The sequence below is a fragment of the Melanerpes formicivorus genome, unplaced genomic scaffold (assembly GCF_026170545.1).
Source record: "Melanerpes formicivorus ecotype bairdi unplaced genomic scaffold, bMelFor1.0.p_v2 SCAF_20, whole genome shotgun sequence".
Lineage (NCBI taxonomy): Eukaryota > Metazoa > Chordata > Aves > Piciformes > Picidae > Melanerpes > Melanerpes formicivorus.
In genome coordinates, this window is record NW_027142372.1 from 13,246,600 (window position 1) to 13,260,314 (window position 13,715).

Consider the following 13,715-nt stretch of genomic DNA (forward strand, 5'->3'; position numbering starts at 1 on the left):
CCAGCTTCCAGGAATCTCAGCGACCAGAAGGAAACAATCCAAAGCTAGGAAGATGTAACTGAGTGGAAGAGATCAGGTTAGGGTATGCTTAAGTAAAACTGGACATACAGAAGTCCATGGCCCCTCACGGGATGCATTCACATATGCCAAGGGAGCTGTCTTTGCAAGGCCACATTTGATAATCTGGTGGATCACAGCAAATGGGAGAAGTGTCCAAAGAGTGGAAGGAAGCAAATGTCACTCCTGTCTTCAAAAAGGGGAATGCAAAGGACCTAGCAAACTGCAGGACCATTAAGGTCAACCTGAACCCCTGGAAGTTTGTAGAGCTGGTAGCATGAAATCTAGTATCAGGTGTGCCCTGATGTCAACATTGGGTCCATTCCTGTTTAACACCATTGCTAATGATCTGAACGTTGAGGCAGATTGTATCCTCAACAAGTTTACTGATGACACAACTCTGGGAGTTGGGGCTGGTGCAGACTGTTTTCAGTGGTGCTAGCTAATGGAATAAGAAGCATTGAATGCAAACTGAAACAGAAGGTTCTGTCTGAATATCAGGAAATCTGTTTCCAGTGTGAGTGACTGAGCATTTTAGGTTGCCCAGAGAGGTTGTGAAGAATTCCACGTTGGAGACAGCGAAAAGCCATTTAGACACAGTTCTGTGCAACTGGCTTTAAACAGCCCTGCTTGAACAGTGAGGATGGACAAGACAACCTCCAGAAATCCTTTCCAACCTCAACTATTCTGTGATTCTGCTATACAGACTACAGATGACCTAGTTCACTTCTGAATTCCATGAACAGTGTTGCAAATTAAGTGGTATAGGTTATTAACCAGAAAGGCTAAAAAGTTTTCTCCTTAAGACAAGAGCAAAAGATGTTTCAGAGAGGAGAAGGAAGAGTATCTCTTGAGTTAAATCACAGCCTCCATTATAGATATTAGAGTCATATTCCATCACTTAGCCTATTGATCTGTTACTATACATCACTCAATATTGCATGAGAAAAAAAATTCAAAAGAATCCACTATGTATGATGAGAACCATGATCCAAACACAGAAAGTTTAAAATTAGTTAGTAATCACTAAAAAGATCCACGAGTTAATCAGAAGAAAGAAAATTACTATTATTCCCTGAGTGCCATCTCTTTACTCCACCTTACAGAGGAGTCACGTTTAATACACATTATTTTCCTTCTGGAAATGCTCTGCCAAACCATCTTTTCTTAATACCACTTTAACAAGCCCCAGTGAATAGTATCATTTTTTGTTGCCAGTCCAGTCTGCAAAATGCCTTGATTAAAGTCTTTCATTAATGGAAGTACCGAAGTTGACAGTATGACAGTATTCAGTTTGTAAATTGGCAGGGATAAGTTATTTTTCTTCCTAAAATATCAATAATTTGGACACTGCTTTATATTACACTCTACACTTGCTAACAACTGATTTTGCATAATAACAAACCAAAGGAATGATTTGGAATGAAACAGAAAAATGATGGGGTAGAGAAGGTATAACACTCAGATAACAGATCGCATCTGAATCAATTCATAGCTACCAAATAAATATCTTCATTGATTTAAAGGAAGCTCTGTGGTCATGTTCTCTTTGTTGACTTCTGCATTTCAGAGAGCTCCTCTTCTTGATAGTAATATATTAACACAGGAGACTGCTACTGTAAATCAGGCTAAGTCTGCTGCATTTGTCATACTGCTTCAAAGAAGGAGTTACTGTAAGTAAATGTGTAGGAGGAAATTCTACCAATGAAGGGTATTAAGCAAACAGAAACCCTGGATCAAAGCATCCTGTTTTGCCAATCTGAGACTACAGAATTAGAGCCTATGTTGTGTAATATTTGGCCCAACTAACAATACAGAAATCAATATTTTCCTGAAAGTTATACATTCAGTTAAGAAGATATGTTTTTTCAAGCTGCCACAGTAACAAGCGATTCTTTCCAAGAATGGAATTAAACCAAGGCAGAAATGCCCAGGTAGATAACAGAAGCATTTCCATTAGTCAACTCAAGATTTTACCTTAGAAGTTTGCAAAGATGAAAGTAATAATAAAAAAAATCAATACAGTTTGCTAAAAATGACAGAGAACTGAGTTGGAGAATGGCAAGTTAATAACTTATTCCACATCCCTACAAGGGGATTTCTGTTTGCTGCTGGTCAATGCAGCTTTCCATTCATAATACACTCAGACCAGGTACAGAATCACGCTCTACATGTAATTCTTAAACACTAGCCTGGGTTCATTTAGGTTGGAGAAATTGAACAGGCCCAGAGTTTGGGGAGATTCTTTGGGTTCATTTTTACAAAGATAACTACAATTACCCATGTAAAAAAGAGAAAAAATAAGAGAGAAGACATTATGGAAAAGGTGTCTGACATTGGGCATCATCAGATGAAATAGCCACTGCATCTGAAAAATAATCCAAAATACTTTCCCTAAACTTGAGTCTAAAATTCAGTTAGTGCATCAATGAAAAATGAGTTGCCAGGGGTTTATTTCATCTTATTTACTTTGCATAGGTAGTTTACTGGCAGGGAGAGACTTCTCTTCTACCTTCATCCTGCACTACAGTTTAAGACTACCCAACTTCTGGAGATCAGTTAACACAAACAATGTGGCTCTTAAACTGTAGTGCAACTTTGCTGAACAGCTTTAGAACATAAAATCTCTTCTGCTCCATGCATTCCTTAAGGTCATTAGCATGATTGTGTTATGAAGCAGGAAATTAGGTACTGGATATTTCAGCATTGGGCAGAAAATTTAATTCTGTTATTACCATAGAGTCTGCTTTATCTCTCCATCAAACTTGTAACCATGGTAACTAGATTAGAAAGTAATTCTCAGATGTTCAAAAAATTCTTTTATTCTTATTAACAACACCAAACAATTAAAAATAATGGCAATTTCTTATTATTTGCCAGTCTTCCAAGGCATCTGCTGCTGAAGGAGTGATTCTTCTGAAAGATCTTAAACAAACAGGAGTGTTTTAACAAGGCTGCCCATTATAAATCTGCTAGTTTAAAGAGATAACAGATGTGTTCTGCTGGAATTGTTTGTGTGACTATCAGTATTTTTCTGTACAAAATAAATCTTGAAGAGAGACCTTTCAGAAAAAAAAAAAAAGAGATAAATTTGAAGTGCTTTTTTTCACTTCATGATTTGTTAGAACATCAAATGCATATCCTTTAATGAAAATTAAATATGCTGTAGCTTAATAATTCATGTACTTGCATTGAAACCCCTCTCATTTAATGGAGTGCTCTTCATTTCATTACATTCATTGCTGATGTAGGTTGGTATCTTTCCGTGAAGGTCAGAAGAGTGCCATTCCTTCATGCCAGCCACAAATCAGATCAGCTGTTAAACTCTGACATCTCCAACAGTCCATTCAGGTCCAGCTCAGCAGGGTATTTACTCATTTTCAAGAACAACAGAATAGCAGGAAGCCTCTAGGTGTCTGTGCTTTCAGGATCAGAAGCGGCTTTATTATGCAACTATGAGTGTGTATTTATCAAACTTTGTATTCCCTCCTCAGTAGATCTCTTGAAAATTAATTCCTTTTCTCTGGGGAACAGAAACTTTTCTTCTAATCTCATGCCAAAATTTATAGCCATTAGTCATTAAGCCAGTCTATTCCTTTTGCTTAAAATCACTACGCTCACTTTGCATCTACAGAAAACACTTTTACTGCGCTAGGCTGAACAAATTGAGCTCATATATATTTCTGCCAAAGTTTTTACTGTAGCATTATCAAAACTTGATTTTTCTCTAATCCAAATCTTCTTTCTTGATGGATTAGGAAGAGCTTTATTTATTAAGACTGTCATTATTGCATAAATGATATTAATTAATAATTATTTTCCCTTTTCTTTACATCTTTCTACCACTCTTCCTTTGCTGCCTGTGTTTTCTATATCCTTATCTGGGGATGTGTCTTTTCCTGTGTGGAATAATAGACACATTATAGTTCTCTAACGCTCTCAGATTTTGATGCAAAGAAACCACAATACTTTGTACCTGAGTAATTCCATCTACTCTATACCCTGAATGCTTCCCAGGAGCCAGTCATTCCAACATCTCCCTGCTGGTACCACTTTCTCAGCTGCCATTGAAATACTCTTGCCTTTCAGATAAGTCAGTCTGGACTCTTGCTAATGACCATCTCCTCTTTTCTGAGCACTCTTTGGAGCAGCCTGATCATTAGATTTGGTGTGGTGATGATTTGGAAACAACCAAATGGATATTAAAGAATTTTTTTTAATTTTTTTTTTTCAAATCCAGTGGATTTTTCATGTAGACCTCACACCTACTTCTAGTTCCACCGGTAACAAACACATTCTCTTGATTCTGCATCATTTTTTAGTCACTGATATGAAGATTCAGACCAAGAATTCAGCTTCAGACTAACTGTCAGTAAGGTGTTCCACAGATCTTCCAGTGCTGGAAAGGGTTTTTAGGTATGTCTCCTCTGTTGTGTACATCATTCTGTTCTCAGTTAGGATGCACCATTATCTTCCAGACTCAGATTGCTCATCTTAGCTAGGTCCTTCTCATCCACCACTTCTTTAGTCTGCTCATGAGACTCTCTCTCACTCTTCAGATTTTGTTCTAGAACAAATGCACTTTTTAATTAGCTTTTATTTCACTGTTCTTGTTCATTTGTTGTCTTTGACATGTTCTTCTCTAGTCTACAATCCTTCCATTTAGATGCTCTTCATGGGCCAGTAGATCATGATCATTTGTCTTGACAGTTTTATCACCACCTTCTCAAACTTTTGCCTGAAGTTTGGCATTTTTTCCAGCTGCATCTTTAGTGCTAACCACTTCTCTTTTGTGAAGCATATATGATATATAAATAGCTTTAATCAGATAGCCACTCAAAAATAATAAGCTCTCCAGCAGCTTTTCCATCCAGAGATCTTCAGTTCTTCAGTTTCCTCCTGTTTTCTTTTTTTTGTTTTTGTATTGTTGCATTAACAAACAAGCTGTGTTTTCTCTTTTGCTTAAATTCACAGCTCAGCGAGAAGAGAAGAGAAGAGAAGAAGAGAAGAGAAGAGAAGAGAAGAGAGAGAAGAGAAGAGAAGAGAAGGAGGAAGAGAAGGAGAAGAGAAGAGAAAGAGAAGAGAAGAGAAGAGAAGAGAAGAGAAGAGAAGAGAAGAGAAGAGAGAAGAGAAGAGAAGAGAGAAGAGAAGAGAAGAGAGAAGAAGAGAAAGAGAAGAGAAGAGAAGAGAAGAGAAGAGAAGAGAAGAGAAGAGAAGAGAAGAGAAGAGAAGAGAAGAAGAAGAGAAGAGAAGAGAAGAGAAGAGAAGAGAAGAGAAGAGAAGAGAAGAGAAGAGAAGAGAAGAGAAGAGAAGAGAAGAGAAGAAGAGAAGAGAAGAGAAGAGAAGAGAAGAGAAGAGAAAAGAGAAGAGAAGAGAAGGGAAAAAAAAAAAGAACCCTCCACAAAGATGTCTAACCTGTTTCCTAGCCTACATTGCTTTTACTCGTGAGCTTCTGTTTAGGTCAATCTTGCTATCTAATTGTCATTTAGCAGGTGTTCATCAGCCAGCACCAAACCAACACCAAAAAAGAGGATCATATACAGTTTCTGATGTAAAATATCTCAATAAATGTCCTCTCCTTGCAAAAGAATAGAGAAGAATCATAACAAATAAACCAACAAGACACACACCACCCCACACAGCCTTTCTTACTGGCCAAAATGGTTCATTCAGGAGTTTCCTACAAAGTCTCCTGGGTAATATTTTCTGCCTTCTGGCCTTCACTGAGCATAAAAAGTTGTAGCAATTTTTACCCAGTCACTTACTGTTTCCAGATATTTTTTGACAACAACTAAAATACTCAGTGTTATGAAGGACAGTTCCTTAAAATCGAAGAATAACATCATGGATTCATCATATGTCCATCAGTAAAATCTATAGGAAATCCTTTCAGCTTGTGTTAAAACATACACTTTGTAGACACTCTTCTCTCCTTTTGTCTGGAAGAAGCGATGGAACTTCTTGTCCACCCCTGTAATTACTTTCCTGCACTTTGAGCTCTGCATTAGTGCAAGGATCAAACTGGAAAAAGTACCATCATGCAGTTTACCACAGTTAAAGCGTGTCTGGATAGTGTCATCAAACAGCTGCATAGAACCACCGCTTTTACATTAGTCTTAGAAAATTTTTCCACAACATAGTGGTGAATAACCTATCACCACAGTTACAAAATAATCCTGCATCCCACTGTTTTGTACCTAATTCAACTCGATATGGACAAGTAAACCAGAAAAATAACATATGGAGAGAGACTAAAACTTGAATATCACATCCCTGTGCTATATCAGCAGGAGCTAAAGAAAACACACTGATGATAGTCAACAGTTGTAGCCTGGGCCATCTGGTCACAAAGGCCCATATCACCGAGATCGCATTAAAACAGTTTAACCTCACTATGATCCCTCAGGAATGAAGGCTGAAATGCAAAGTCTTAAATTCTACTAAAAGGTGAGATTCCTCTACCAGCAAGCACAGCATGCCTATGGTAATCATTTAATTAAGAGATGCCCTAATGAAGGGTGTGCAAATGGACAGGCAACAATCTAATTCCTAAGTGGGTATTCTGGAAAGTCAGTAACAGCACTGAGAACAGCCTCTACACATGTATTTCCTCGTTAAGCTAAATACTATTCTGAATTTTTGTAATTAATTAAAACTGTTTGTTTTTTATTTTTCGCTTGTCCACTGTAATGCCTCCTTCCTGATTTATATTACCAACCCTAACTAATGAAGTATCCTAAAATCCCCACTTTTCTAAGTGCTATTTTTACCTAATTGAGGTATAAAGCATAGTTAATTGTTCTCCCCCTGCTCTCCTATTTTTGCAGATCTGTCCTGCTCCCAGTTAAGTGCTAATAAGCAGTTCAGTCATGCTGCAACCACTTCCAACCAACTTTGTACATTTCCAGGCAACAAAGCATAGGTTGGAAACCAAGAGGCAATCAGGACAGAGGAATAAACTACAGTTGAAGTTTGCTAAAGCAGGTGAAAGGGAAAATAGCACAGTCAAGGTGCGACTGAACCCCCAACTTTTACATGGACATTCAAAGCAGACTGCACAATGGTATCAAGCAGAACTAGTCATATCTGGAATAATCACCACACTGTTTTTCATTTAGTCAAAGTTTCACCCTCTTCAATAGCAGAAAAGGTAACATTACAGTAACAAAGATGAAAGCAAAATAAATGTTGGGATTACTTTTCACACAGGAAAACAGATGGTTATGCCACACCACCACAGACGTTGTATTGGAGTTCCTTGTTCCTACATTATTTCATTGTTATGGTTATTGCTATATCCACATAACATATGAACTGCCCCACAGCTAAGTCTCAGAGAGGTTTTGGGTGGGAATGTCCATCAAAGAGAATTTCAGAAGGATGCTGCTCACAGTGGTGTGTGGGTTGCGTGAGTCCCTGAAAACCGCTCTGGTATGAGACAAACTCTTCTGCACCCATCACAGCACGCCTAAACGAGACCTCAGCCCTGGCTGCTGGCAGTTACATGACAAAAGTTTGATACTGAATCTGCTTTGCTTCTCATCTTAAAAACTCTATTATAACATGCAAATTGTCCATTGTCTGCATCCTTTCTTTCTTCTGAAAAACAATATAGAAAAACCACAGCTACCAAATACATCTGCAATGTCCCTTCACAGTGATTAAAAGAGAGCAGAGAAAGCAAAGCTTAAGTTCAAAAGAAATCCACACACATCAGAGGCTGCAATTCATCAGTCCATGTAGTGTCCTACTGAGACTTCTGAAGATAAGCACAAACATATTGTGAAAGAGGAATTAAATGTGTTCCTTGTGCCTCACAGAAGTGGGCAAATAAATGAACTTCTACAAATTCATGAAGCTAAGTCCAAGTCCACAATAAACATCTAAAGTTAGAGAAAGATGATCAATCTTTTCTACAGCTGAAACAAGTGCATGAGTTGGGTGTCTGAGGCTTTCTAGATTAGTACAGGCTATTTTATATGAGCACTTCATGGCCTTTCTTATGAAGTTCTGGGACACAGTCTCAAGCTGCACCAGGAGAAGTTCAGGCTTGAGGTGAGGAGAAAGTTCTTCACAGAGAGAGCTGTTAGCTGTTGGAATGTGCTGCCCAGGAAGGTGGTGGAGTCACCATCCCTGGAGGTGCTCAAGAGGGGATTGGATGTAGCACTTGGTGCCATGGTTTAGTAGTCATGAGGTGCTGGGTGACTTGATGATCTTTAAGGTCTCTTCCAACTTTATTGATTCTATAAATTCTATGATATTTTTAGTTAGAGAATAATAGTCTTTCTTCTCTACCCTCAGTATATCTGAGGCATCAAACCTTTTTATTTATGTTTTGTTAAGCATTCAGTTGCAAATTACTGCAGTTGACCTAGAATATTTCATTCCATTATTTTAAATATCTCCACATTTTCTCTCACTTGGCACATATACACTGTGTTACTATTTACAACAGACTATGGTCAAAACAGTCATGCCTGGATTCCTAAATTAGAACTATACTGAAAACAAATTATACTTAAAGACTTTAAAATTGATGACAGTTCACAGTATTTCAAGGTATTGCTCATTTGTAGTCATAATTAAAGTATTATTTGAAGGTAGGTATTTCAAAGCCTTTGAAAAGCAGACTGCCAGATGCTTTTACGCTTATGTTTGTGCATCACCACATAATGATCTTGTGATCCCTGACTAGCATTTCAGGAACAAAACAAATCGAGATGACAAGATGCCAGGACAACATTTAAACACAAATAGGACCTGATTCATCTCATTTTGCTGAAAGAGCTTGTTACCAGGACTTGTATCCTAAACACCCAATAAAAGTACTTAATGAAGGCAATTGCAGAGGACAAGTCAGACTACTTCGGCTCCAAAAATTCACTGTTCATGAGCAGGAGAGGAAGCAGGTAGCAAGAAATAAATCAACAACAACAAAACCCCAAATGCTACAGATCTGTGTATAAGAAACCTTTTTAATTATCTCTCTGCTCTCTGTACAGCTATTTATCATTAATGTAATGTATTCACCAAAAATTTTTACTGATCATTAATTGTCGGAACCTGAAATGTGAAGGGACAAGCTCAGGAACGGCTTTAGAAACTTTAGGGCACATTAAAAAAATACTTCAGAAATACAGAGAAAACTTACCAAACTTTTTGAAATTGGTATAAATTGTTGAGGAAGAGAGGAGAGAAAATTAAATCTTCCCAGATTAACCTTTGTTTTTTACTAATAGCAAAATAAACTTTCTTAATTGTTAAAGTAAGTGATTAGCCAGCCAGCACCAGTAGTTACATCTTGATCCTAGAGTAAAATCTGCCCTCAAGCTGTACATTGGGCTCTAGAAATCATATTGGGGGGAATTAGGGATGGAATCCACAGCTGGATAGGCCCTGATGTCAATTACACACGTATCAAAGTCAGAGTGATGCATAGGAGATGCAAAATGTATTCATGTAAGTGCAACTTCTGATGTATTTGAACAATGATTGCTAGTTTTGAATTAATGATTTTGCATGCACATCTGTACATCTGAAGTCCTGGAAAAGTGACCGTTAGAATCGTCTGTCTGTGGATGTTAGAGAAACTTTCCATTTTTATGGCAAACTTTGGGGAAAAATAAAGAAAAACTGAGGTTTGCAAAGACTTGGTGTTTTTGAAGACTAGAAAGGAACTAAGGAATGAACAAAAGACATCTTTAAAAAAGACATCACAGAAACAACATAATCCAGACTATGCAGTAGGAAACTCTTCATAACACGCCCAACCTAGATTTCAGCGCCAGTCTAACCCACAGCCAGGCAGCAACCTCTACCATATGTAGTAGCTGCATGAACACACACATCTCTGCTAATGTTTTTTACCCACATGTATGCTGTTGAAGTCTGCCATGAATGCAAAGTCGTTTTCATCTGTCTACACAATATAGACAGAACCAATCTTCTCTGTTCAGTTCTAGTTTGTATCTAGTTTACTTAATATCAAATTTTGATCCAGCTCTTGTTGACTTACCTTGCCAACAGATCTGGGGAACGGTGGTCTTTGATTTTCAGGAATTAGTATTGGAGTTGCCAAAATAGCCCTTTTTTGTCTTGGAATTCCAAGGTTGCCTTCTGTCTTAAAGATCTCCTAAAAAATAAAAAAAAAAAAAAAGGATCAATTACAATGACTTTAAATAATGCTCAGTTGTTATTTCCATTCCCTGCATCTTTGCAACTAGCAGAACTACCAGATTCTACGTCTTACGTTTTCCATCAAAGACTGATAATGTATCAAACTATTTATTTAAATCTGTCAGGTTACTGCATGCATTATAGCGAGAGTAGACAGGCCATACTCATCTTGTGTTCCTATAGACTGATTTTAAACCTAAGCTAGTGAGTCTACTGTTCGAAGACAATGACTATTTAAATCATAAACCTTAGACAAGGTCTGGCTTACCTCAGTTACTTATATGAGACCTGTAAAAGGCCATACTTTAAATGTCCTACATAATTCTCACATCTCAAGTTTCATCTAGACCTGGTCGCTTCTCAGTCCAGGCTTTTAATCAAACTGAACTTGAAGTTGAATTTTCTGAGTCTGTTCCCATGAATGAACTCCAAAAACATGTAGCTTAAAAATAAAAGTAGAGACCAAAACCCAGGTGTAACTTGGATTTTCGATTTCTTAGAGAAAATTGCATGCTACTATGTCAGAAGGGAAAATGCAGTAGCAGATTGTACACAAGCTTTTCTTTTTTCTTCTGCATTTTCTGGAGTATTTAGTTCTAGCTGAGCTTCAGGCAATTCAGTATTGATGAGGTACAGAGAACTCTTCACAGTGGCCTCTGGCCCCTAGAAAACTCTGCCCATCACAGCTTAGCTTTCCCTCTCCTTTTGTTCTCTGATCCTCTCAGTGATGTCTCTGAATGAATTCGGTTTCCCATGGATTTCTCTTACATTCTCTAAGACTCTCCTCTCCTAGCACAGTTACTCCCAATGTCAAAACCAGCTTCTCCCCATCTCCCAAAGCTCTCCCTTTGACTTGGATCTCTTTTGGGAAAAAAAAAAAAGATAATTTAAAAAATCCCAAAATAAACACACAAATTTGTACTCTGTTGGGATGTGTGAAACCAAAGAAGGTTTAGATTTCTACTATCTATCCAGGTTATCATGACAGCTTTACAGGAGACATCATAGGTTGAATTAGATACCTAATTCCCGTAAGGCAGTCGCATCCTACAGCTAATAATTTGCTCTGCTCTCTCATTTTAGAACCTCCAAAATCCTAAGTCTCTGGCATCCATGCTGTTGTTTGAATAGCTGGCACTTAATTATGTAACAAGAGCTGCATTTTTATAAAACCCCAAAGCTGAATGAATTTTCTTGATGGCACAATCTGGATATCCATCACTCAAGAACTCCACATCTTCATAGGTGCTTGCTATCTAATGTGGCCATCATCACCAAAAATGTTACCCTACCTCTACTAGCTTTGGCATCGCTTCTCAAATCTGACAACAGGCAGAAGCAATGGAAACTTCAACAGTTCACTTTAGGCATGATAAAGTCCAAGAGTAGTGCAAACCATGCAGAGAATCTCTCCCCATAACTTTGCCAATTTTCATAACTTTTTGAGGTTCACCCTAGTAGCAAGTTCCCATCTCTCCCAAAGGCTTTGCCATTCCTCTCTCTCTTTCAGTCTGCAGGCTACTTGGGTCCCTATTTTTGTCTTTCAATTCCTCCCCCAAAAGAATTTTCCTTAATAAGAATTCATGAGAAAGTTTTTATCTTGAAAGTTCAAGATAAAAACATTTGACACATCAAATATAAAGGGAAGAGCTGAATTCTGTCCAAAGGCAAATACAGAGAGCAGTAAGCTTTCAAAATCACTTGCTCTGTAAACACAGCAGACAGTTTAGCTGGCATGTGTCTGTGAGATTTCTAAGGAGAGTAAAAGTGACTACCGGTATGTCTTGAAGGAAATACCAGTTCTGTATCTCAGCAGCAGCAGTACTCAGCTGATGACAATTTAAATTCTGCTAACTCCTACATTCATAGTTGCCCTTAAGCTAATGGAAGTGTAAGGAAGAATTCCCAGATGCATGCTCCTGGGAAATGAGCAAGACATTTATTCAGATTTACATCTCTTTGTATCATAGAATGGTTTGGGTTGGAAGGGGCTTTTAAAGGTCATCTAGTCCAATCTCTTTCAACTAGATCAGGTTGCTCAGAGCCCTGTCCAAACTGTTCTTGAATAATTAATGCTACTTTCTATGCCAGTTTGAGAAGTAAAAGGAACTTCAAGGCGTTCAATATCCAGATGTCCCAATTTTGGTAGCCACGGACCCATAAGCAATTAATTCATTACTTTCTTGTGGCAGGATATGCTTTATGTTTTGCCAGAAGGACAATAAATGGAAGAAAAAGATGAATTATATTCTATGAGTTGCCACTGTACTCACTAAGAAATTCTAAAGGAAAATAACAGGGTGCTAAGACCTAAGGTTTCCAAGTCTAGATCTCTGAGCAGGACTTTGGAATAAAAACATCTGCTTCTTCTGCAGATTGGGCACTGAAATGCAAGCACTTCCCTAAGTATGCTGGGTTTTAAATCATGATTTCTTCAAGATTATTTCTCTCTTTCCCATCATCCCCTGCTGTCCAACAGCAAGGTGGCTGATTAAATGAGTAGACAAAACCATCACAGTGGAATACAGGTAACCAGAAAAGAAAAAAAGGTACTTCACTGACACATTTCCTAATTCACTGCTGTTTGTGGGTATGGTAATGATTTCCCTGATTTTAAAGGATGGGGGGAAAGTAAGAATATTTTTCTTAATGGCAGGCAGCTGCAGCTGTTGGTTTGATCCTTGACCAGAATGGAATAGAATACAGAGTCTAAAATTGTATGTGCACTTAACACCTGATTCAACAATTAAAAGACTAAAAAGTTTCTCATTCGTGGATGGACAAATTACACATATAATAAATCTTACTGAATCTACCAATTTAATTTCTTGAAGAAGCAGTTCTTGAGGAATGGGAAATTACTCCAGCTAGAGCTGGTAATTTTGCTTCAAATTTTCTGACAATATCAGGCTAGCATTACAGCACAAAACCACAAAAGAGCTTTCCATCATCTTTGCTGGAAACAGCTGATCAAAGTCTGTAACGCCTACCACATCCTTGCAGCAGCCACGACCCCAGATAACCATTTGTGTGACAGGAATCAGGCGTTTGCAGGGTGGACAGCAAACAGAAACCTGAGGTGCGTCCCCAGAAATATCCATTCACAACAAAATATAATATTTATAGGTATTATAATAAATATAGACTTTCTTTAAGGAAAAAAAAAGTGTAAAAAACAAAAGTTGCTGGTTTTCTGAATTTTATTTTACTTTAAACAAAAACGGTGGGAGAGAAACCCATCTGGGTTCTTTGCTACTTAGCTGCAGTATCATTTTTCCAGCATTTTCATTAGGCTTGTATCGAAAGATTCCAGTCTGCCCAAACTTTGAGGCTATACAAGCTGCAATTTCCCTAGATATTTTGAGAACTCTCCACTCTGTTCTGGTTTTCTTTCTTTCGACCAGGGCTTCTCAGGATCACTGCAGTACTTGAACATTTGAATGAATGGCCTAGTCTCTATCTGGCAGCAGGAACTGTTGCTC

The 13,715-nt window shown here is 37.9% G+C and overlaps 1 protein-coding gene across 2 annotated transcripts in view; it reads right to left on the bottom strand.

Moving 5' to 3' along the window:
* The window catches only part of CDH13 (cadherin 13), a 517,521-nt gene that overhangs the window by 288,725 nt on the left and 215,081 nt on the right, over positions 1-13,715 (bottom strand). For both annotated transcript variants that reach the window (XM_068150857.1, XM_068150856.1), the window contains exon 4: positions 10,073-10,189. In XM_068150857.1, coding sequence (XP_068006958.1) covers positions 10,073-10,189 — 117 coding nt within the window. The remainder of the gene's footprint in view (positions 1-10,072; positions 10,190-13,715) is intronic.